The following is a 25,321-nucleotide window of genomic DNA, read 5'->3' on the forward strand; positions in this document are numbered from 1 at the left end:
GTCATTCAATTTATATCCAGCAGGCAGACGTTCAAGTTCGATCTAAATACAACTGTACCAATTTCAATTGGATGCATAGGCACCCACCGGCGCGCTTTGAATTCAGTCATCATATACACAAGTTCTGTAGTTCTATGCAATTCTTTCTATTATTTTTTTGCATCCTATTTACTGTTTAAATTATGTAATTCTCATTTTCAAAGTTCGCTTTATAAATGTTCTATATATCTTTCTTCCCCTTTTAATCCTATCTCCAGTTCACTTAATCAGCTATTCGACAGTATCAATACAACATGGTATGGTTACAACTCATAAAATTTCACGTGTAAAAACGTGTAACTGTATTACGCACTTTTTTACAACTTGCTTTATATCACATTTCGTGTTTGATACATATGGGCCTACATCTGCGATATAGTGGTATAATGCTGATATACTGACCTCTAGCTTTTGCCATCTTTGGAGCATATTACAGGTGTAATGAATAACTGATGACAAATGATGCAGCAGGATGACAGACATTCTACGGTGTCGTTCTTTATATCCCAAAGTTTGTTATTTCATTAACTTTTGTTCCATATTCTTATTCAATAGACTTCCGTTTATGTCTATTTTTTTTCCATTACTCCATCGATTTGTACAGAGCAATAAAGAAAAATGTCCAAAGCTTCTATACATCGAACATCCTGCAATTAAAATCATGTGTCATCAGTAATTCATCACGCCTATTCATGTATGATATATAGTAGATACCATTGTTTTCCCTCTCGGGCAACTAAAGTCTTTGAATTTGAAATCTTGGTGGCCCGACTCGAGAAAAAATTTAGTGGCCCGAAATAGAAAAGAAAACTTCATTTTAAATCTTAGCTGCCCGATCGGGCCATCAAATGATTTTGTTTTGTTTCGTTTTATTAGGTGGCTCGACATCAATTTTTGGTATCCCCTATACTGTATACCCCTATATATAACATTTAAGTATATAGATATAGATAGATAACGATATATCTCTATAAAAGCAAGATATTCCCTTTTTTTGACAATTATTCGATATTGCTGATGTAAAGTCTTTCAGCAGTCGAACTGTTGATGCGCCAGATAGATTGTCAGGCACGACAAAGGGTGTGTTTATGCTTCCTTTGCGAGGGCAGAATGTGCGTTTTGAAACGCCGATCGTAAACGCCGATCGTAAACGCACTTCCACGGGGTACTGTTTATGCTTCCTTTCTGAGGCGAACGCTTCGAACTCCGCGCTCTTCAGTCGGAATCTGCTAGGCTCGACTGCGCACGTACGTTGACCCTGCTGGGGAAGGTAGGTCAAACTCGGGCGCGCGCTTTAATTATCGAAAAGTTGGCTGCTACATGCTAGCGAAGCTAGCTGCTATACTCTCTCATCTCTCGTGCATGGTTCGTTCGTGTACGTCCGATCACGTATCATCGAGACAAGTCTTCACTCGTTTGCGCTTGATGATAATTATATAATATTGACTGGCCCTGAGGGAGGTACCAGAAAATATTGCCCAAACTGAAAGCATATTGCCCGAGTCGAAGACGAGGGCAATATGTTTTCAGTGCGGGCAATATTTATCTGGTACCTCCCGAAAGAAAGGCCAGTCAATATCATAATTATTACCTATCCCCTAGGTAAATTAAGAAAATATGTGAATACGGCAATACACAATGATACAGATCAAGCCACATTTGACTACCTGTAGACCATCAACATGTTGAATAATTGCAAAATTGTTCGTCAATGTATATCATTCAACTCCAACTTCAGAGACACATAATATGTAGTTGTAACAGGCAAACTTCAAACATCTGAACGCTCTTACACTTTATTTTTACTTCTCTGTTTAAAGTTGGAGAGTTGTAAAACTAATGGTCACTGTGCAATCACTGAGCACAAATGGACTAGTCATTGTTTGACGCCCAGTGCTGCTGTTAGTGGTCGACCTTGTATGAGTTGATTTATCAGCGTTCTTCTGCGGTGCGTGTAACTGACACCCTGGACGTCCTGGAATGTTTTCTTTTTGTGGTCGATCGGAATGTTTACGTTTAAAGTAGGGAGGTGGTGAGAGATTCTACTCTTTCTCTACCCACTTCCCTGTTTTACAGTGCACTCCTATTATAACGACCACGGTTATAACAAAATTCTGGTTTTAACGAAGTAAAAATTTGAGCTGCAATGTCATCCACTATATGTATTTCTATTGTTTATTTGTTCAGTTATAAAAACATTCCGATCTAAAGAAAGAAAACTGCCGGTCCCGAGGATTTCGTTATAACAGTAGTCCACTGTATATGTAAAACCCCCGGATGCTCGTGATATGCTCTAATGTCGCCTGCTGAACTCCCGACCCTGCAAAATACCAACTGTAATTGCCTCGCAAAACTACCTCGTATAGGTAATAATCAGTGATAACACCGTTGTCTTTTTGTACCTCTAGCTACATTTTCGCTCATCACTCGATCGTGGTGTAGATTTTGTTGTTGTCTTGTTTCTGGCAAAACCGTTCAGTTCTTGCTATGTTTCGGGCTCGGCCCAAGCAAGGAGGAGAGCCGTGAGTTCCTCCTCACTATAGTTCGAGCCCTTCGAGCAAGCCATAATTACCACTTGACCATGGAATGAAGGTTAGTAACTATTGTCCAACGTGTATTGACCTGCCGGCCAGCCGCAAATCTTCACCAACTCAAGTAATTGACAAAAATAGAAGTTAAAAAAAAATCAAAGTAAAAAGGGAAGCATAAACACGGCCTGAGAGTGGTTGTACCATTCAACCAGATGGAGAGTACAGATAACATGCACAGTAGCGAAAAACACCGCCTAAACTTAAAGGGATGGTACGTTATTGGTGGAGATGGGAATTGCCGGGGCTTTTAACTCTTTGTGATATACCAAGAAAACACTTGGATATAGCACAGAGCATACCATTTTAAGAGGAGTTCAAAGTTTATTTGATGAAAATCGGGTTTGGAATGACTGAAACATCCAAAAACAAAGTAAAACATAGCGATCGTAATAAAGTGTGGGTCCCACACTTTATTAGAATCGCTCTTTTTTGGATATCTCGGCCATTTCAAAACCAATTTTCATCAAATAAACGTTGAATTCCTCATAGAATTACATGCTCTTTCATATTTCATAAAAGGTTTCTCATTATTTCACCAAAAAAATGTTAGAAACCTGAAATTAGGTCTCAACCAAAAGTGTAGATCCCTTTAAGAAATGCTATCAGAGCTTCAAGTGTTACGACTGTTTTAAATTTCTCATGTGATACATAATCATAAGGAAAAGAAGTAATTAATTAAAGTAATAAGAATTTCCTGTGCTTCCATTTCACAGAACTCTGAGGGAAACTGAAAACAGCGCAAGAGTCCGACATTAACAATGATTTGTAGAAGAACTTTGCATTTTTTGGCTTGGTATATATCACAATATATTACTGTTTTGACCTGGTCTGAATTTCTTGACTTGCTCTCCCCTTCTTTTCTACATACAACCACTTACTATTCGGGGCTTACAGCCAAACAATCTGCTATTTGTTATCTTGACATTAATGCTTAAAAACAATGTAGGTCCCCGTCATACTTCCCTAATATTTGTACAATCCGAAACATAAATTCCGGTACACAAGTGGTTATTATCAACATTATTGGGTACATAATAATATATGATATGCGTGTATTCCTTTGCTTGTTCACAATTGAAAAAGAACAATAACGTACCCTCATACAATTTTTAATATGATATCCAATGAGGAAAAAAACACATGAAATAAAATAAATTCTAATTGAATTCTACATTGCTTGCGATTGTTCCATCTTCTGATTCGTTCCTATCTTGAGATTAATGGAGATGACACAATTATCAACTTGTACACCTTCCTAACCTGTTTATATAATACACTCCTCATCTCCATCAAGCTATATTGTGTCACATAAAACTAAAACATAAAAAACAGACATGACGTTTTGTAAGTTATGCTCTAGCCATTTTTTTCTATGTTGTTCAATTAATTGGGCATTTGTTATTTTGTGTTTTAATTGTTTCCTCATGGCATTTCCTACATCGCGAAATCGTACAAGTTTAACAAGGTGAATAGTAAAGTCAGGAAATGGTATTTACTGAAAAACAACAACAAACGGCCTAATATACAATCAGAGAAATTAAAACGGTGAATCGGTTGTTAATTCATGATATAACGACACAAACAGTTTACTTGTTTGATTATGAATTCCTATATGATACTAATCAAAGTAATTTTGAGTACTATAGTTATGACCGTCTTTTAAGTAAATATCTTGTGTATCTAAGGTTCGAGGAACTCGAAAGAAATGTCTTCTTATCAAAACACTGTAAATTATATCTAAAACTGCTACAAATTACAAAAATTGGCTGGCACCATTGAAGTGAAATGTAAGTGCCACATTCGTATGCATATATGAGTGTAACTGTAAACAAGTTTTAATCTTGCGAAGGACTGAGAAACAATATAGATATAAGTATACCCAAATCTGAACAGGCACGATAATACTATTCAGAACATATCTGAAAACCTTGACTGCTGACGGCCCTTCAACCACACTGTCGTGTCGTGTATCAATCTCTCATAAACTGCAATATTCAGTTTTGTAGAAGCCACGGCCTGCTGGAATTCTCGCGCGCTAGGGCCAAGATCCCGCGAGCTTATAAAATCTTGAATCTGTTGAAAACATTGAAAATGAAGAGACAGAAAACTTTTACTTTGAGAATAAAATCACTTTTCCAGACTTTGTTCGAAACGGTATCTTTTGTTCTCCCAGCGACGTCAGGGACGGCAAATAATTATGACATGATATCAGCACAATTTATATGCTGTCCTATATCGAGTAATGTCTTTATCTTTATTATTATTATCATTATTATTGTTTGCATACAGTAGTTAAATGTATAAGACATCTTAACTGAGGAATGAGAAAGACATCCCGAGAAGAGAGGAAAATGCTAAGGAATATTAGGTGATTCAGTTCAACATTACTACCGATCTTGCACTTTTCCTGTGCACTGTCCTTCTCCTGTATTCTGGCCGAAATTCATTTCAATTTGTGAAGAGATCCACCGTGGTGGAACCTAGATGTATATCTTGTGTGTGTGTGTGTTGTGTGTGTGTGTGCGTGTGTGTGAATGCGATAGTGCCCTGAGTATGCCAACGTAGTCAAATTTCAGAAATTTTGGAATTGTGTTAGAATTTACGCATTTTTGGCATGGATACGATTAAGTATTTTGATATAACGGAATTAAGAAGTGTAGATCGGCAAAATATGCACGTGGGCATCGAAGGGAATATTGCTCACAGAGTGAAATGGTGCAATACGGTTATCTTGACAACTAAATTTATTGTATATAAGGCAAGGTTGCAATAATAAAGGTACATATTGTGAGGAAGAGAATAAAATCTCCAATAAATGAAATGAATTGGGTTTACATTGATTGAAATGGGAGTGTTTTGAACATCATAAAAAATAATTTTCATTCCCCGCAGGTGTTTTTTGTGTCCAATATTTTTAATCATAACAACGGCGATACCTGGTACATCTTTCTGACAGGTGTTTAAGTAGGTGTCGATAATTTCTCTTCTTTTTAAAATCATAACAACGGCGATGTTGAGTGGTAAAATAATAAAATTGTAATGGGTAGGGTGGAAGGGAAAAGATGCATGGTAATTATGTATGGGTGAAGTGGGGTTCCCTTTATTTTTCTTCCTTTTTTTTTGGGGGGAGGGTAGTGTATAGTAAGAGTAATATATTATGGCTAGGGGCCGGGCGTTGTGGCGTGCGTCTGTAATCCAGCTACTTTGGAGGCAAGGGCGGTGATAAGGCTCAGTCAGTAGCGCGTCTACCTTCACATCCAAGAGTACCGGGTTCGATTCCCGAGTCTCACCGAGCAATTTTGTGTGTAAGCATTCTGTCCCCTCTGCAAGAGGCAAAAACACTCTGTCCCTCGGATAGGACTTAAATGGAGGTACCCTTGTGGGCGTTTTTTACATTTGTGGGCGTTTTTACATTTGTTGGTTTCAACAGTCCCCCTACCCGTCTACTACACACAAAAACGGGCGAATGATGCCGACCCCTTGTGGTTTGCCCCAGGTGACTTGTAATAGTCAGCAAACGGTATCAACCAGTCAACCACTGTACCATAAGCTTGGAATGAATATGGTTAGAAAAGGTAGTGAGGTTTAATTAGGGAAATGGGTTTTATCAAGATAATTTACTTCCATTTCTTTTTTCTTTTGTTATTTCTGTACTATTGCCATTTTATTTGTTATATACTGAAAATAGAAAATGTATAATTATTTAAGGTATCTTCAAAAGAATTATTCCCTTATGTTTGTATAGTGACACCAAAGAGAATTTATGTATTTTGTATTTTGAATTGATTGGAAGTGAATGAATATCATTTGAAAAAAGGATACATCTATACATTGCTGACGATGTCGTTTCAATAAAGTCTTTTTAACCTTCTTTAAATCGGGAGTCATGCTCAAGACACAGTCATGCTCAAGACACAAGACACAGTGAATCCTATTATTTTTCCCCTATCCGTACAGTTTTAGCCCTTAAGACAATTACTTCGACCGGCCCTTCTTTCTGGAATGAGTTAGATTCTGTTCGGTTGCAATCAAGTTCTTTAAGTTCCTTTAAGCAAAATCTTAAAGCCAATTTTCTAAAACCCTACGTTTAATTATTTTACCATGATCACTTGAAAAATTTCTGCACACTCATATGATGCCTCGCTCGGATGACTTCATTTGTTTGATCAACTTGCTACTTTTCTTAGCATTGAAACTATAAGTTTAATCATAAACATCATACAATACTTTGTACATTCCGTAAACTTTATAATATTCTCGACATCTTGTATTTTTTTTTTGCATGCTACGTCACTTTTGACATTGATATACTGTACTAAAAGCCTATATTATATTTTTGGAACCCACATCCTACAAGCTTTGCTTTTTAGTGATTTCCTCATATTACACGTCAATTAGACGTCCTTGTACATTTGTGCAATTTTGTTTCAAACTGACCATATTGTGTTAATAACATTTCTTTTTCAAAACCAACTGGAATATAAAACTTGTATGAAATGTGGAATATGGAACATGAATTAAAAAAATGTCCCATTGTTTATTTTCAGCCACTTCAGATGTATGGCAATAATACGAATGTTTTAGTACGTACGTTTACAATTCCAATCTATATCCTTTATACTTGCTGCTCTCTATCACTAATAAAACGTAAATCGATTGTTAATGTCAATGCTCTCACATGAGAGGAATTTCATCTATTAGCTGGGTATTGTCCTCACATTTTGATTGAGTATCATGTCTTCTTGCATGACGTCGTTTTACTATTTTCTTTGTCTTTTTCATGAATGTGTCTCTCCTTTTCTCCTTTCTTTCGTTTACCGGAGATCTCGCTTGAACCCTACAAACTGTTACTTTTTTCCAAGTTGTTTCTGTTATCGCTTCATGTAAGCCCACAAAGAATGGGAGTTATATCCTCATTCAACTGTTGTATGTGTTCTGCGCTTTTCCTCCTCTGTGTTACTGAACTTTCCAACGTAAGTACCCTGGTCTTTTCCTTGTTTCACATCTTCGCAGCGAACCTCTACTCATCCGAATTCTTGTACCACCCATGTACATCGATTGTTTCCCTATCTCGCTACATGCAGCTGCCTGGCCTAAATTTCGCGCTGTGCACTCATTCACAATAGGGACGAGTACACGAACAACCCCATATAAGTTTGTAGTTGATAATTGAAATTTAATATGGGCAGATAGAATAACTAAAAAAATGTACTATGCTGTAAGTATTGCAAATGTACATGTAAATAATTCTCCTTTCTCACAAATATTGTATGTGTGTGTGTGTGTGTGTGTGTGTATTTCTGATAAGGAGAACATTTGACCAAATTATTTGTCAGCATAACCTCAACCCTATTTTTTTTATTTGAACAAATGGGCGTGTATCTACTGAAATTATATATTCCTTGAAGAATTGATTATTACAGTTACAGTTAAAACAAGATGAATACCTTTTACTCAAAGGTGTTATATCCTCTTCTGCTGATCCATTATAGCTCATATACTACACTTTCATGTCAGTTTGTAATGATTCATTCCCTGATCAAAGTAATTCCAGTCTTCAAGAAAGGCGAACATTTAGATGTCAGTAATCATTGACAATTTTCTCTATTATTCTCATTGTCTGCAGCCATAGAAAAATATCTATAAAATATCTCGAAACTTCTCAAAATATTTGCATATTCTCACAGTTTGGTTATCATCACAAGCACAGTACTATTCACGCACTGCTGAGATCTGATCACAAAGTGGTGATCACTCTCATCTGATTAGTACTAGGTGTTACAAAAAAAAACATTTCCCACTTTTGATCCTTGATAGTTCAAAAACAATACGTCGGATAACACTGTCATTGATATGAGTAATAGCTGAATAGTGTACAATTTAGTTGGAAGTTATTTGAATATGAGATCATGAATCAGTTTCATTAAATCCATGATTAATTTCAAAGTTAAGTTCCAGATTTTGGTCAAATTTGATCCCTCTGTACAAAATCGAACTTTACACAAGAAGAAAATAATGACGTGTATATGAGAGTGTGCTTACAATGACCCTGAACAATAGACATAAATACTACGAATATCCCCTTTTCAAAACTCTGCTGACTATACTCTTGCTCCAGGGCACATCATTGCTTTGTTGATAATTCATGATGGATTGCCCTTGGCACTGCTAGTCTGATTTCCTGGTAAAGGGTAAAATGCATGTACATGAAGGAAATAGGCACATGTTTTCATGTGCTTGCATATACTACATTTCAGGATGAATAAAGACTAGCTGTGACAGTGGAATTTCTCATAAATATATAATCGAGCATTCCAATCCAGGCCATTGTTCAGAGTTTTAACCACACACTGCCATACACACCAGTTGACCCCAGTGCAAAATTAAAATTTTGTACAGAGGGTTGAAAACAGAGCTAAATCTGGAACCCAACTTCAAAATAAATCTTGAATTTAATGAAAATGATTTATGCTATTATTTTCAAATCACATCCAAAAAAAATGTACACTATTTAGCTATTGCTCATATCAATTAATGTCAGTGTTATCTGATATATAGTTTTTAAACTATTAAGGATCAAAAGTGGGAAATGTTTTTTTTTTTTTTGTAACACCTGGTATTTGCCTGACTTCTCCAAGGCCTTTGAAACAATCAATTACGATATAATTGGAATTTTTTTCAAGAAGTATCTGAGCGGCAGAAAACGATTAGTTTCTATCAAAGGTAATGATTCAATTAACAATTAACAAGTCACATAAAATGTATTGTTTACTTTGCAGGAGCTGTTTATAATTTAAGATTTGTTTTATTCAGTTTCGGCATGTATAACAATATGCACTTTCCTCCACTTTTTATTCTCCACCCCACACCCTCCCCCCCCCCCCAATAAAAAACCATCAATCACATTATAAATATTCCATTCGGCTTTCAAGTGAGTATCCCTGACTTCTATTAGCTCTGAGCACATTATGTTAATACCTGCCCATTTTTGAACTCCCTGAATAACGATATCACAATTGTCCCGTCTGTTTTGTTCATTCAAATAGAGACTAAAACCTTTCTTTTTTCTTTTTCATTCTTACGATGCCACAAAATCGAATTAGCCTGTAGATCAATCATTAATGTACTGCCACTATTACCCGATTGTAATTATCACCGTTTTTATCAAGCCTTATTTCTCTTCAAGTCATCTTCACAAATCCCCTTTTTACCTTTCCCTTTTCACTCTGCACAACTATTTGTCTGTAATATATTTCAACAGGTCGACTTGTGTCTTCTGTTAATTTCTTGCCATGTCCGCCTTGTTTCATATTTTCTTGTTGTCATGTCAATCTTGTTTCTTTTGTGGGGTTAGGAACCTATATTTGTTCTGATTTTTTTTTCCTTTTGGGGGGGATTCTTCACATTACACCCACTGGCTTTTCGATGGGTCTTTGCTTTTTTTTTTCGTACATACACATTGCTTGATTCGGTGATTTATCACGATGTACTCTAATACAATGTTGTTTCACTACAAGTGTTTACTCTGTTCATCCAACAAGATCGTCTATATTAATTTGTTACACAAAAGAATGAAGTGTATTTCATGTTTTTTTCGAAGAATGAACATTAAATATGAATTGGATTTATTCGAAATTCTTGATGAAAGATAAGTTATGCTCCATCTCTCAAAGAAATATCTCGGGAAATTTAGGCTAGTACGGGGGAGCTATCTACGTTTTTGCGGCATATCACATTTCATCATCTTATTATCATATTAATTCCTTTTTAAGATTGAATACAGACAATGGGACCTCGTGCCTATCATTTTATCAACATTTCACAAGTATGATGCTTAGTACATGTATACCAATTGCCAATGATACAACGTCCCAACGTTAAACATTTCACAAAAGATAGCACGTAAAGAAAACACATACGTATAATGCAGTTTCTTCATAATGAAAACCTCACAGCATCGAGGATAAATATCTAGTTAATGGGCGAAGTGCCTCTAGAATCGATGGTGCCTTACTGTTTTTAAATTTAAAAAAAAATGCGGCGTTTATGTTGAAAGCTGTTAACAAATTCTGAAGTCACATCTCATGAGCAAGAGTACGTGAAATGAATGAAAATGAGGTGGAAAACACGGAAGCACTTTAAATTTTTGTTTGACATGGAACTTAGTGTTGGAGAAAAGCCATATTATGTGATTTATCATCATTAAAGAGCATGTAGAAGTTTATTTCATTAGAAGTACTCATTGTATTGTAAAGTTACTTCAGAATTCCACAACCAGAACATGAAAGAATAGATCATGGTCATTGGAGTTTAACAAGAAAATTATTTTTTTTAAAGGAATTACTTTTATTCTTTTCTTGTAATTCTAGCATCATTATCTGAAAATTTGGCAATCATAGCACATCGCATCAGACGGCATAATGTATCTAATTAAAGAATGGGATATTTGTATTCGTGGACACTACACTTACCTCGTTTACCTCAAGATCAGTATTGAAATTTGCTGTCACTCGCCGTACCAACAATGGGAGCCGAATGTCACGTTGGTACCTAACGCACAAAAGAGAATCAAAGTGCGTGCAGTAACAGATTCAACTAATTGAGGAAAACAAGTGGGGTAAAGGATAGTTTTATTTACATGTTGACAGTGTATCCGATAATTTCGGACCTTGGTAATTAAAACTCTTCTGCTTAAAGCAGGTTTTAATGTATAGTAACATGAATATCAATATACCGTAGTATTCTTCAAGTTACATGTATAATAAAAAATTTCAACTTAAACATATCACTTTTATGTTTAAGGGTTAAATTGTAAGCGATTTTTTTTTTAAACATTGTGTATGATAAATGTTTATTTCTTCTCATCTCAAGTATTGATTCGAGTGTAAAAAATCAGCTGAATATCTCAAATTTACCCTTAACACTGTTCTTAGAGATTAATTTTGGAGAATTTTAAGACGTTGAATATAACTATATTAATGTTAGACCATTTAACATCAAAATAATCAAAATTACTTTGAATTATTGATTTATGAAATGTAATAGTCGTTTCAACTGATATCAAATGCCTTATTCTTTTTAACAAATAAAATTTTTAACTGTGCGTTTACACACAAAAAATGGCTCCAGTCGAGTGACTATCATTATACACACCAAGATATATTTAAACCAAGAGACTTGACTTATTCTGACATTGTTTTCAAAGCTTAACTCTTATCAATTTCTCTGTATAATCCAAATAAACCACTTAGCTGTATGAATAAAAAAATATAACCCCAAACATGTGTGTGTGTGTGTGTGTGTGTGTGTGAAATATCGCAATTATCATGGTAATATGGTAAAGTTCGGAATCCTCATTAGTAGAACTAATCTAAGCTGCTTTAGTTTTACTGAAATTGATTTACATCCAGGTTGGCCAAATTTCCACAATAAAAATAATGGAAAAACCGTATAGGCCATGGGGTGAGCTGGTTTTTTCGCTTGTTTCGTTCCGACAACTGCGGCACTAAAATTTCTCCACAGCTACGTGTAAACAAATAACCAAAAAGGCTACAGGAAAAAGTTCGACACAAACCCTCCTGCAGTATTTTGGTAATTTAGGGGGAAACAGTGAACTTTTTTGTCACTGAGGAGCTGAATATGTACACTTTGCCGTGTACGATATTCATTCGCGAACGATCATGTGATGTATGTTATCCAATCCGAATCGAGAATTATTGTTTACGAGTCAAAATGGCCGCCCCCTGTGAGCCTGTCGACGCGTCTACGTCGTCTGCTCAGCCGAAACTTATTATGCGTTATTATGCATGTAACATCGATGAAGTTTGAAAATTTCACGGCTATGACAAACCTAAAATAGACGAAACCTATTTTGTGTGCCAAAGAGTGGATCAAATTGAGTGGGGGAGACCGTGAAATCGCAGACCAGAACGAAGTGATTCAGCTGCTCAGGGCAGGGGGACTGACTGCAACCTACGTAGTAGGATAATTTACAGGTTAGTTTACGTGCGTACAGTCGAGTCGTAGCAGTCGACACTGCAGTGCAGTCTCACTCATAATAATGTTAATGACCATGATGACTACAAGTACAATTGTACAACGTTTAATAGCTATGTTATGAACGTTGCTTGTGTATGTTATAATGGGCGCTAATACAGTAGCTTAGCCGTTAGCGTTAGCGTGTCTGTTACTTAGATAAATTATCTTGCATTTCACCTTGGCATGGCATAGCGCCGTTATAATGTCGCCTAGATGTAATTTTACATGTTGTTCTATGTACAGCCCAGGACCAGGTTAGGTTGATGTAGCTGATCGGTGATATTGTTTTGTAAAAGTCTTGACACAAAGGACTGGATTGAAAAAAGTCTAAACTGCATGTAAATTTATATTTTCATAATCATGGCCATGGAGTATTAATATTAAAAATCCATCCTGTTTCTCTCACCCCGAAATTGGCGAATCCTCCCTCAAAACACACATTTAGCATCTCATTGAATTAACTTATTAATATTTGATATAAATAGATCTAAAAGACCAACAATGACAATAACATAATTGCAACAATTAAACTCCCTAAAACATATGATTACCATTATGTTGTGCCAAACTATAAAGCAGTGGGTGGTGGTGATAGTGAAAGGCCAAGGATTACTAGTATTAATGATGATAAGGCAGTTGTATTCATAATTATGATAATTGATATTGCATGTGATCAGGTGCTGAAAGCTGTAGATGTAACTTGAAATCAGTAATTGCACTGCAAGTACAAGTTGAAGTAGTTGATGATGACAATGATCATGAGGTGTTAACAAATGATTACCTGGCATAGTACTAGGGCCTGTGTATTGGTAATTACAAGATTCAAATATTGGCAGTCAATAGTCTACCGTACATTTAATGATATATTGAGTGTAATGTTCAACCCCTCCCTCCAGCATTTAGCCTTTTTTCCCCCTAACAAAATCCAACGGCTAATCATTGCTGTTCATTTCTCCATTGTATTAAATAGGATTCCATGAAACGTGCTACAAGAGGTTTATAGATAGCAAACGCCTGAATCTCGCTAGGAAACGAAAGCTGAAGGAGGAGCCTGGTCCGTCAGCAGGAGCATCTGTTTCCTCCCCTAAGACGCTCACATCAAGATCAAGATTTTCTTCTGGAAGCTCTTCAGGTTCTGCTGTGTTGCCTGTGAAATGCATCATTTGCAACAGAGTCAACCTGCTCATTACTTGCCAAGGGAAATAGGTTAATATGATTGATATTGAAGCATGAAAACATTGTCATGTTACTATAAGTTGTCCTTGATAAAATGGAGCAATATATAGGCCTATACACCACTGAAACATTCACACACATACACAAAGAACTTCAGTGCAAAGTTCAGAAACAACAGAATGTACTGTATATGCACCAATGCTTTGGTCAATGTGATTGATATTCAAGAATTGACATCTTACCAAAGTTGTGCATGATAAAATGTCTTTGTAATACAGATTGCTTCCTGTATTTTGAATGCCAATGTTTATGCAACATGTTTTGACTCCTTGCCTCAGTATGTGATTGTTCGCCCTTTAGCAAACATTTCTGCCCACTATTATGATTTGATTAGGGTTGAATTATTCTAAGAACAAAGATGTTTTCGTAAGTGTGTTTTTTTTCCATAAAACTGAATGACTACAATTAAAATTTGTTTCTCCCACTCTGGGGAAAAAATATGTAACTATTATTAATACTGAAACAGAATGTTCATGTAGAAAGGTCAGTACAATGTAGGTGTGAGTACAAAATCAGTTTGCTAAAACTAATACACACCAGCCAAATGAAAATTGTGCATAAGTTGAGTCAGGTTTGCACAGATCCTCTGATATTGGATGTTAATTGCAATGTTATCATAATTTTTAATGCCAAACCTGTTTTATTCTCTCCAAGATTTTCAGGTACACATTGCCTCCAATGCAGAATCCAACAGTTTTCACTCATGAATGGGTAAACTATAATTTTGCCTTTATTTTATATATTGGCATTTTTCAAAACTTTTACACCCTTCAAGGATATTTGGACCATGGAATGTTCCAGGAAATTTATTAAAACTAGAAAATTTGACTGATTATCATTTTGAGCTATCTTACATGAAAGGAGGTAGTGTCCCACCATGTTGTAACCTAATGATAGCAATGAAAACTTCAGGAAATTTTATGAAGATTAAATTTTCTAGTGCTAAAGTAATGTATAATATTTCATGAACAACGTGATTGCTATGTGATCTAAGTATATTAACGCTTCTTAAGAAGAAGAAGAAGAAGAAAAGAAAAACATGTTTACTGATAAACAATATGATCTGTTTAATAGTAATGTCTCATGTGTGTAAATGAGTTTGTATGTGTGTGTGTGAGTGTATATAATATGTCAGCGTTTTTATGCACCTGTGTATGTGTAATGCACTGATCAGTACATGTATTATATCATTGTGTGTGTTCATGTTTATGATAATCTTTTTTATGATGCTGATGTGATAAATGGCCAAGGCATGTAGAATAATATTTTAATACACTTGGGTATATTGAATCTTCATAACTATGTGTGTGCGTATGTGTGTGTGCATGTGAGGGTGTGTGTGTGTGTGTGTGTGTGTGTACAATAAGATTCTCCCACATGCACGCGGACACACACACAAACAAACACACTGATTTTTTTTTTGCCTTGAATGATTAGTCATTTAATAACATGTCTTTGAACAGAATATAAGGCATTTGCCTTGACCTCTGACGGTCAGTCAGTGCTCTCTCTCATATGGTCTTGAACCACTTTGCTCTTGTCCTCCTTTGCATAGCCAGCATCAGGAAAAGCTGAAACATGAGATATAATGCAACTATTAGACCAAAACTTCACTTTTTTTTCTAGGTATATGGCTAAAAGCAGTGCTTTACAAATGTGTATAAGATGTATTTCAGCTTAGAAACACTATGGGAACTATACTGCGGCTAGCAGCCCCATACGCATAACTGCGGCTAGCAGCCCCATACGCATAACTGCGGCCAGCAGCCCCATACGCATAGCGTCATGGGGCTGTGAACTGTAGCATACAGGATCATGACAGATATTTTATCGCGGACAAATATCAACTTAAAATCGGAAAAAAAAATCTTCAATTTGAAGACTTATTAATAAATTTGAAGTATTGATAACAGAGTTCGTGCAAGGTTTGCTTCTGCAAATAGTTCCTTTCTGTTCAAATTGATGACTAAATGTGACTCGGTCGAGAGGAAACTGGGAGAGCTACACTGAATTGACGGCCAGCGCATGCACACACAGACATCTAATATCCAGTCAATGGATACGAAATTTGTGCGCAGTGATGTGTGCGCCTGCGCTGACCGTCAATTCAGCGTAGCTCTCCCAGATTCCTCTCGACCTAGTCATATTAAGTCATCAAATCGAACAGAAAATGACTATATGTAGAACCAAACCTTGCACGAACCCTGTTGTCAATACTTCAACCTTACTTGTAAGTCTTCAAATTGAAGAATTTTTGTTCGATTTAAGGCTGACATTTGTCCGCGATACTTTCCTGTCATGATCCTAAATGCTACAATCCGCAGCCCCATTACGATATGTGTATTAGGCTGCTGGTCGCAGTTTATAAAATATGGATTTTCGCAAAAACTGCAGGATATTTCGAGGAGAACTTTTTACAGTATATTTAGGATGTACAAAACATCACATTTCCGCATTCAGAAAGTAGTGCCAGTGTTGCTGGAACGAAACCCATTTTCTAAGCCTCTTTTTCAGCTTCACCCCATGGCCTAGTATGTCTGACCCATCTAAGAAATATACACAATCATTAGCAACACTCAAGTTTTTGCAACTACACGCGTATTACATATAAGCATCTTGTTTTGACATACTAAATGCCCAGTCCATCATTCAAGGGTTGATCAGCTGTTGTGTGATCATAATTCATCAACGTTTCCTTTACATTTGGAATCTGCCCTTCGGTTAAGTATATATCACATGAACGCTTCGCTGTGTTTGGAACCACCTCTTCAGTTGGTGTAAGGAGTCGAATGACAACTTTGAGGAGTTGGTAAACAGGCCTCAGCATTAGCATTTGCAGCTAGCCTGTAGTAATGTTCATTTGAACAAAGATATGTTTGGCTCGTTTTACAGTGGATTTATTGGTTATTGATGTCTATTCGGATAAAATTTAGTATCGGGGTAAGAATTAAGCATCCTGACAAATGCGTTATCTAACATCGCACTCATAACTCACATTTGACCATGATCTCTATCACGTACCTTGAAAAAATCGTGTAACAGCAAGAAACGAACTTTTCATATAATTGTGAAATACATGTAGCTGCCACTATCATAAAACCCAAATACTATAGTAAACAAACAGACAATAATTCAAGGAAACTGCCAATTAGAAAATGAGAAAAAAATCAGGAGCACACAGGTTCAGGATGGTCAACAGGTTCTCCAAATCGTGCACGGACCTGCCCGATAAATACGTAAAAGCTTTGCAAAAAGCAGCAAAATTACTTAAGTCAAAATCAATGGAAAACTTAAAGATTAAAAGCACTCCTTAGAAGCTATATCTAGGTAATTTGTAAAATTACCCCAAATGAAAAAAAAAAAACCCACAGGATTGTTGTATGAGTTTTTTTCAATTTTGTCTGCCTTCTGTACAAATGGAATTTATAAGATCGCAACTGCTGCAACTGTAGATCAGCAGTTGGGATCTTAAAAATTTTATTAGTACAGAGCAGATGCTGAGGGCAGACAAAATTGAAGAAAACTCACACCTCATATCTTCTCTCTCTCTGCTTAATAATCTCTTGCGTTCATTTAAGACGGTGATTAGTGTTAAATTATGAGCATCATCATAAATTATTCCAAATAGACTTGCTAACGTAACTATAAAATGGGAAACAAAGGCCAAAGTTCAAGCTTAGAATCTACTGAAGGAGGAACCATAGTTAAAGTATAATCAGATAAGTGTAAACGAGTCAACAACACAAGACCGGATAATGATTTTGGTTAAACTCTATATTTTGGGTCCAATTGGATCAAGTACTCTGAACGCCAAACGGTCTGATGGGAACATAAAAAGAGAGTTCTTGACTCCTCTTCACTGATCCATCTTATTTCTGAAATCAAAGACACGCTTCCTGAAGTCTTCAATTTGTTTCCTATATACAGAGCTCGACATTAGCGATGGCCAGGTGGGCCGAGGCCACTAAAAATCGAAGTCGGGCCACCAAATTTCTAAAACGGTTATATTTCGGTGACCCGATCCGTCAGCTATAATTCTAAATGAATTTTTGCATTTCCCCTTATTTCGGGGCACTACATATCCTTTTTTTGGGTTACAAAAATGTCCAATTCAAAGATTATAGTGACCCGAACGGGCCATCAGAGAAAAAAAAAAGTTAATGTCGAGTCTCCCTCTCTCCCTCTCTCCCTCAGTCTCTCTCTCTCTCCCTCTCTCTCTCTTTCTCTCTCTCTATATATTTATCGATTCGTATGAACTCGAACTATCTCTAGCTGGGAAAAGCTTGATAAGCAAATTAGGGTCATTCTAAGTTTCAGTGGTATAGGCGGCTCTCCATTATAGTTTTGGAAGCTGGCTGACATCTCTCCATGAAATAGTCTGCCGGAGACAGTCAAGTAGATGGCAAAATATTGTGATCGCCTGAATATACCTTTCATTTTGTTGAAATTCCCTGATCCCGTAGAAAAAACAAAACAAAAAAAAAAAACTTTACGAGACCTGTTCTCGAGGTCATCAACTTTCAATGACAGAGATTTTTCGATTTAGCTTAGTGACTTCTACCTGAAACTCACAAACAACGATTTGACATTCCAGCAACGTTTTACCATGATCCTTTGCGTTCCTTAAGAGTTAATCGATTTCTAGCTCGCACATGAAAGATTCAATCTCTAGTTGTTTTTTTTTTCAAACAGAGATTCAAAACACTGGAAATACGAGATGAACTCACAAGGAGTTTCGTCCTTGTCATTCTATGAAGGTAGCCTCAAAGCTCATTTTTGAAGCGCTCTGTGCTGGAGGCGAAGTTGTCACTTTCTGAGGCTATATTTCCGACAACGAGCGTCGTGTCTCATTGACTTTGAAGGTTGGTTGAGATTGCACGGTGTAACTCTAACTGCACATACACTAACACTAACACTGACAGTGTACAGATGCGTGACTTCTTTTTTTTTATGAACCATTTCTGTTATTGCCAGCCAGTCTTTGATGTTTTTAACCTTCCATATTGATCACACTTGGTCTTCAGGGATGATTGACAGAATAGGATCCTTTAATTGAGTTTAAATTAAACTTTTGTCAAAAAGGCGGAAAAATTAACTCAAGATCATCTTGAAAGTCCCGAGAGCAGATTCTCATTGTAGAAGCTCTCGTCATACTAGTATCCTCTGGAATAGGCTTTTGCCCAAAACACACATCTAAGGGTGCGTATTCTCAGTCCCTATTCTCGAAGCGTGCCAGAGCGAACTGCACAGGTCCCGAGTGGTGTATCGACAGTGTCTCTTGTGCAGGGACTGAACGCTTTCAAAGCAAATCGTGAAAGGGCGAACCGAGTACGTTTAGCAACTCACTTCTGGCGCAAAATTAAGGTTTCCAAACAACTTACAGGGAGTTTTTGGCAGCTGATAAACGCAAAACTGTTTTGATTAAGGGATCACAAAATCAATGCGCTTCTGAAACGCGTCTCTTTAAAGTTGATAAACGTAAAGTGGTTTTGAAACGCGTTTATAGCTCGGACCTGTCCTCGCCAACCACTACCAACAACGCATCTCCGCTTTTCGGGTCAAAATGCGCAATGGAGCTCCGCAGTGACAAGTCCTCACAATCGACTCATGACAGAGTTGAGTAACGCAACAACTTGATAAATACGATCCGAAAGGTGCTTGCAAACACGTTTTGATAGTCGGCATTGAAACACGTATCAAACATGGCAAAGCTTTCGGTCACGAGCGGTGGATCACCTCGTGATGTGGCCCAGAGGATGCCCGAGAGAGAGAGAGAGAACCGTGCCGTGCCAAAGAATATTGGCCATAACACAACAGTGCCGCATTGAGTTTGTGTAGGGAACTGCTAGTTTAACATGTAAACTGTTATCGTACATTTGAAGGATAAATACATAAACTTACACAATATTCTGCAAGTTTTGTGTTTTAACTAAAAATCTTGTTAAAAATGAAAAATTATTTTTGACTTCCATCAAAACACCTTACACGAACACAGCACAGGCAATGTGGTTTGTCACTTACTGTTCTGTCTGACTTTAGAACTAATAGCAAACAAAACTTCTCAACAGGTAGGTACGTTTGAATACCCTTCACTATCTGCGAGTATATTACTCAAGCACATTACTTGACAACTATGAATTCTTTTTCAGTACGATTGCAAAGCAAAAAGTAATTGGAAAATAATAGAATGACACATAGTATGTGCTTATATCCCACCTCTTTATATGAATGCTCATTAGGTCTACGTTTTCTCGTAGCTAATTGTTCGTCTTGAATGAGTGAAGGGTTCCTCCAAGGTATTTTTGTGGTATAGTCTGGATCAGGCTGGTTACCCTGGCACGGTATACTGTCTATGAATGTTCGCTTGGGACTGCACGAGGCGTACGATATTGCACTTCTTTGACATGTGTTTTGAGGCTCTGAAAGGGAGACACTTTAGTGCATGTGTCATATCGACGGGGAGTGTCTTACATGCAATAATGAATTGTAAGAGACGTGCACGTTGCCAGCTAGTAAACTCACGTCTCGTAGAGTCCATCCCAGTTTTCCCGCAAGAAATCCCAGGCCAGGGAGCGCCCGACAGGTGTGGATGCGATTTTTGGCAGGACAAAGAAGAGAATACCCAGCTTGTTGGGTTTGGCCATGACATACTCCAATAAACTGCGATTAAGAAAAAGAAATACCAACAAAACCCAAACCAAATAAGATGGAAAAATAGTAGATATTACACAAAACCTTGATTATCTCTATCAGAAATAACAGCCAATCACTCGTAATTGTTCATTTGTATCTCGTAACACTAGTATAGGCACAACATAATTTTTCCCTGTGTGTATTTTCCTACTGCAGGGCAGTGGGAGGTGGGGGGGGGGGGGGGTCGGGCATTCTCCCTCACACCTTTTTTTTTTTCTTTTAACCCCGAAAGTGACACCCCAAAAGTGTGGTTAAGTCTTTTTTTTCTTTCTTTCTTTCTGCTTGGCACCAGAAAAGTGCGATTAGTTTTTGTTTTGTTTTGTTTTGTTTTGTTTTGGTTTTTTTTTTTTTTTTGGGGGGGGGGGGAGGGGGCTCGTCAGTCGATTAACCCTGGATGTGGCTCCATTGCCAAAATGCAGCACCGGCACTGTACTGTGCATTTTAGGACAAATTGACTGGACCTGCATTGCCGTATTTCTTTTGAGGCAACCTATATGCTGTTTCTTAGATTTGCACATATTAAGTCAAAAGTTCTGAGAACCGGTTTCGATACTGGCTGTTACGTTCAATTTTAGTTTCATTTAAATTCAATTAAGAATTTTCTCTATTGAATACAATATATCACAAATGAAATGCAATCATTTTTTTTTTTCGAACGCAATAAGGCATAAGCCCTACAATCTGTACATCATAACCTAACTGAAATTTACGTGTACAACTGACTGTTTACGAATTGAAGAAAAGAAAAAAGAAAACACGTCGATTAGGAGCTACTCCGGATAGTGGAACAACAATTATCTGACTGAACGAAGGTACATGTATTGTAGTATTCAAATGCAGAGGCTGTCGTCAAATAAGCAAATAGCTTGAAGATATGACAGCCTTGAAAAAAAAAACCCCTACAGCGAAAAAAAGCAAGGTGAATTGTCCGCTATTCTGGCGTCATATTAGTACAATATTGCTTTCTGAACTTAATTTGAAGGTCGTCAACATAGTAATCATGATAAACAAAAACATCATTATTCAATATTGTACTACAAACCTCTTTATCTCCCACGGTCTCAATGAACAGGTAAGTGCGCTCAACCACTTCTTCCGATATGCGTTGGGCATCTTTGGGTGAAGCAAGAGTGACCTCATGAAGCTCCACTCCTTTGTACTGCCTTCACGAATCCCCACGCAAAGCACAGTTTCCATCGTAACGTTGTCTGAACTGAAATTGAAGTCACATATTGTCTGCAATGTGAAATTGTTTACGGCCATACCCCTGGTAATAGCAGTAAATATTCGAAAAGATGTAATTGTCCATACACATGTGCCTTCTTCTATACCTTTATTCTGTATTTATTTCACTACACTCCTCGCGTCTGTTTTGAGACATTCTAACGTCCTGTCCCAATTTCCTCTTTTTATATTTCTTTTTCGAAAATTTGAGGGTTGCCTGTGTTAAAAAAAAACCAAAAAAAAAAAAAAAACCACCCCAAGTTGAATCATCCTTGCGGTTTATGTCAGGTTTAAGTGTGCGCGCGTGTGTCACATACAAACACAAGGCTAAAGCTTCTGACCATTCGAGCATTAAGAATAAAGGGTTTCTGAGACGAACATTGTACTACAGCTTTCTATAGCTCAGTCGGAAGAGCACAAGGCTATCAATCCGGAGGTCTCGGGTTCGAATCCCGATGGAATCCCATTTCCACTAAAAAATATTGACATACAACCCTTTTGTAATTGATTGTTTCATTTCTTAGATTAAAAGGAAACTACGTATCCAAGTTGACTTTAAGAAATGAGATGAAATCAAATAAAGAGGATGGTAAATGTTTAATTAAAATTTTGAATATAAAATTGTTCTTCGCAAGTCGCACGAAAGGCTTGCGGAGAACAATTTTGCTACCCGGAGGTCCCCGCAGATGACAGTACATAGCACGTATCTCGCCCGTAGTAAGCCGGAGTTGCGCACGCGAATCCTATTTACCCGCAGCCAAGTTTAGGCCCTAGCTGTCAAACCTTTCCACGCAAGCTAGCGGGCTTGTTGCATGTGGGGATTTTCCAGCATGCAGGACAACTTTTGCGGATGGAATAGGATTTGGACGAGTTTCGCATGCGTCTTTCCCGCTGGACCCGTGCTACTTATGTTCTACTTACGTGCATTCCGTGTGACCTGCGTGTCAGGCGCATGGATGGCGAGTGAGGGCTGACAACTCGGTGAAAGAATCCCTCTGAAGGAATTTGATTTGGCAGAAGTCCCACAGCATGTCATTATCTTGGCCGCAGCCGACTCTCAACTAACCAGCAGAAAGGCGGTAACTGACCATCAGCATGCACATAATTTGCTCGTATAGCTCGCTCCACGCCTGCAGAACTGACCAGCTACACGGATATTGGCAGTTTCGACACCGTTCCTTGCCAGTAAAACACCCGTATTATGCTCGTAGAATGCCCGCAGATGCACGCGCATCCGGTGCATAGGCATAGATCCATGGGCAATTTACGTACTTCAAGCAGGTCAACTGCCTGTGACTTGCGGTAGATACGGGCCTCCTACTGGTGTTCTGCGTGGACCTCTGCGGGCAATTCCCGCGACTCACCCAGAATTCCTGAAATGAAGTTTCCTGTCGAAAGGCCGCATGAGGGCAGTACAATCGTTGCCAAACGAGACACAATAAAGCGAAAACGTAGAGATCCTGTTGATCAGACTGGGGAGACTGTCAGTGACATCAGTGTACAAACCACCTGGCACTAAATTCGTATTCAAGGAACCTGACACCTTCGATCACCAGCAAATAAATGTCATCATTGGAGATTTCAATAGTCATAGCACTACCTGGGGCTACAGTGAAACAAATGAAGATGGTGATTCGGTTGAGGAGTGGGCTGAAACTCACCAACTCAGCCTAATACATGATGCAAAACTTCCTCCCTCCTTCAACAGCTGCGGCTGGAAAGAGGGTATACAATCCAGACCTGGCCTTCACTAGTGAGTACATATCAGCCCTCAGTTAGAAGCATGTACTAGAACCTATACCCAATTCCCAACACAAGCCAATTTCCATCGATATCATTGCTGCTGTGGTGCCCCAGAAAATTCTTCTCAGGCGACGTTTCAACTTCCAGAATGCCAACTGGGAGAACTTTACAAACGATCTTGACAAAGCCTTGGCTGATCTTGACCCAACTCCAGCCAACTATGACAGATTCATCAAGTTGATACGAGAAATGAATTATCTAAAAAGCATATCCCCCGTGGATGTAGGGAACATTACATTCCTGGCATCTCTGCAGATAGCTCAACCTGAAATAGATGAGTACCTGAGGCTTTATAACGAGGATCCCTTCTCAGATGACACCCTGAACGCAGGAGAGATGCTTATGGAGAATATTGTTGTTATTATTATCATTATTTCGTTTTATTTATACAGGGTGGCCCCGTCAGTAATCAGTACTGTTTTCCAGGGGGCCCTGTACACGCATACATGCAAGGTAACAATCACAACAAATAACATTAACATAACTGAATAGGTCGTACATCAAACAGAACAGAACTGTTCATGAAAATGAGAAAATGAAGAATGAGACTAAATGTAACAGTTTGCGACCGGGATGAAAAAAAAAATCCAACTTACTGACTGAGTTTATAAAGAACGATGCACCCCTACAATAAATATAAATATATCATATATATCAAAATATACGTGCCTGAAAAAAATAACACAACCATTAGAATTTATTCTATCAATTTACCAAATCAAAAACTATTATCTATACTAAACTCTTAATTCACTTATACATTATTCTATTCTGTACTTCAAAATTCAACATTCATTTCTAACAACAAGAATCAATTAAACACAACATTAATCATCGTACAATATTAAACAACATACAATCTCCTTCTTCTACTACCCTCCGCTACAAAATAAATCAGCATCCAGCGGAAAGAAAAATGATAGAAGTTATTATCCAGAACACCATTTCAAATACTGTGAACAAAAAGCGTTCTTACTCTGGGCATTTCGCACTTGGGGTGGCAGGCTATTCCATAGTAGAGCACCGTCAACTGAAAGGGCATGTTTACCACATTCTGTTCTTACTCTTGGAATGATAACACCAAAATTCTCCGAACTTCGTGTTCTATATCCATGAGTCTGGGTGGACAATGTGATCATGTCACACAGGTAAGATGGTGGACTGTCATTCATGATATCAAACAATAGTTTGCTTTTCTGGAACTCCCATCTTTTTTCCATGTCAATCCATTTCAAGGTACGGAACATTTCGGAGGTACAAGTGAGCATGTTTGTTTTAAGGACAATTCTTGCCATCTGCTTATGTTGCTTAATCAGAATATCTTTTGTTCCTTTACTGCAGTTGCTCCATGATATACTGCAATAGTCATAACAAGGGAGAATAAGAGAATTGGCGAGCAGTTTGGCACTATCTGTGGTAAGGTACTTTCTGACTCTGCGCAATAGGGCCAGCCTAGAACCAATTTTGCTTGAGATGTACTTTACATGATCCTGCCAAGTCATGTGCTGGTCCAGCCAGACTCCCAAATATTAACACTGTTAACCTGGTTTATTGATACATCGGACACATTGATTTTGATTGGTGGGTGTTGCAATTTTGATATTTTTTGTGGTGTTCCAAACATCATGAAACATGCTTTTTCGGTATTCAGGGTGAGGTGGTTTCTTTCTAACCACATTCTCACGCGATTCAGATCA

The 25,321-nt window shown here is 37.6% G+C and overlaps 1 protein-coding gene across 2 annotated transcripts in view; it reads right to left on the reverse strand.

Moving 5' to 3' along the window:
* Positions 1 to 3,292: 3,292 nt before the first annotated feature.
* Positions 3,293 to 25,321, reverse strand: part of LOC139740109 (aminopeptidase N-like) — a 117,760-nt gene continuing 95,731 nt past the window's right edge. For both annotated transcript variants that reach the window (XM_071650694.1, XM_071650693.1), the window contains exons 14-17: positions 21,640 to 21,810; positions 20,427 to 20,564; positions 11,102 to 11,180; positions 3,293 to 4,703 (exon numbers count right to left, since the gene is read on the reverse strand). In XM_071650694.1, the coding sequence (XP_071506795.1) occupies positions 4,539 to 4,703; positions 11,102 to 11,180; positions 20,427 to 20,564; positions 21,640 to 21,810 (553 nt within the window). In that variant the 3' untranslated portion in view covers positions 3,293 to 4,538. The remainder of the gene's footprint in view (positions 4,704 to 11,101; positions 11,181 to 20,426; positions 20,565 to 21,639; positions 21,811 to 25,321) is intronic.

Source organism: Diadema antillarum, unplaced genomic scaffold, assembly GCF_040938485.1.
Source record: "Diadema antillarum isolate AM-2024a unplaced genomic scaffold, OU_Dant_1.0 seq00000835_RagTag, whole genome shotgun sequence".
NCBI lineage: Eukaryota > Metazoa > Echinodermata > Echinoidea > Diadematoida > Diadematidae > Diadema > Diadema antillarum.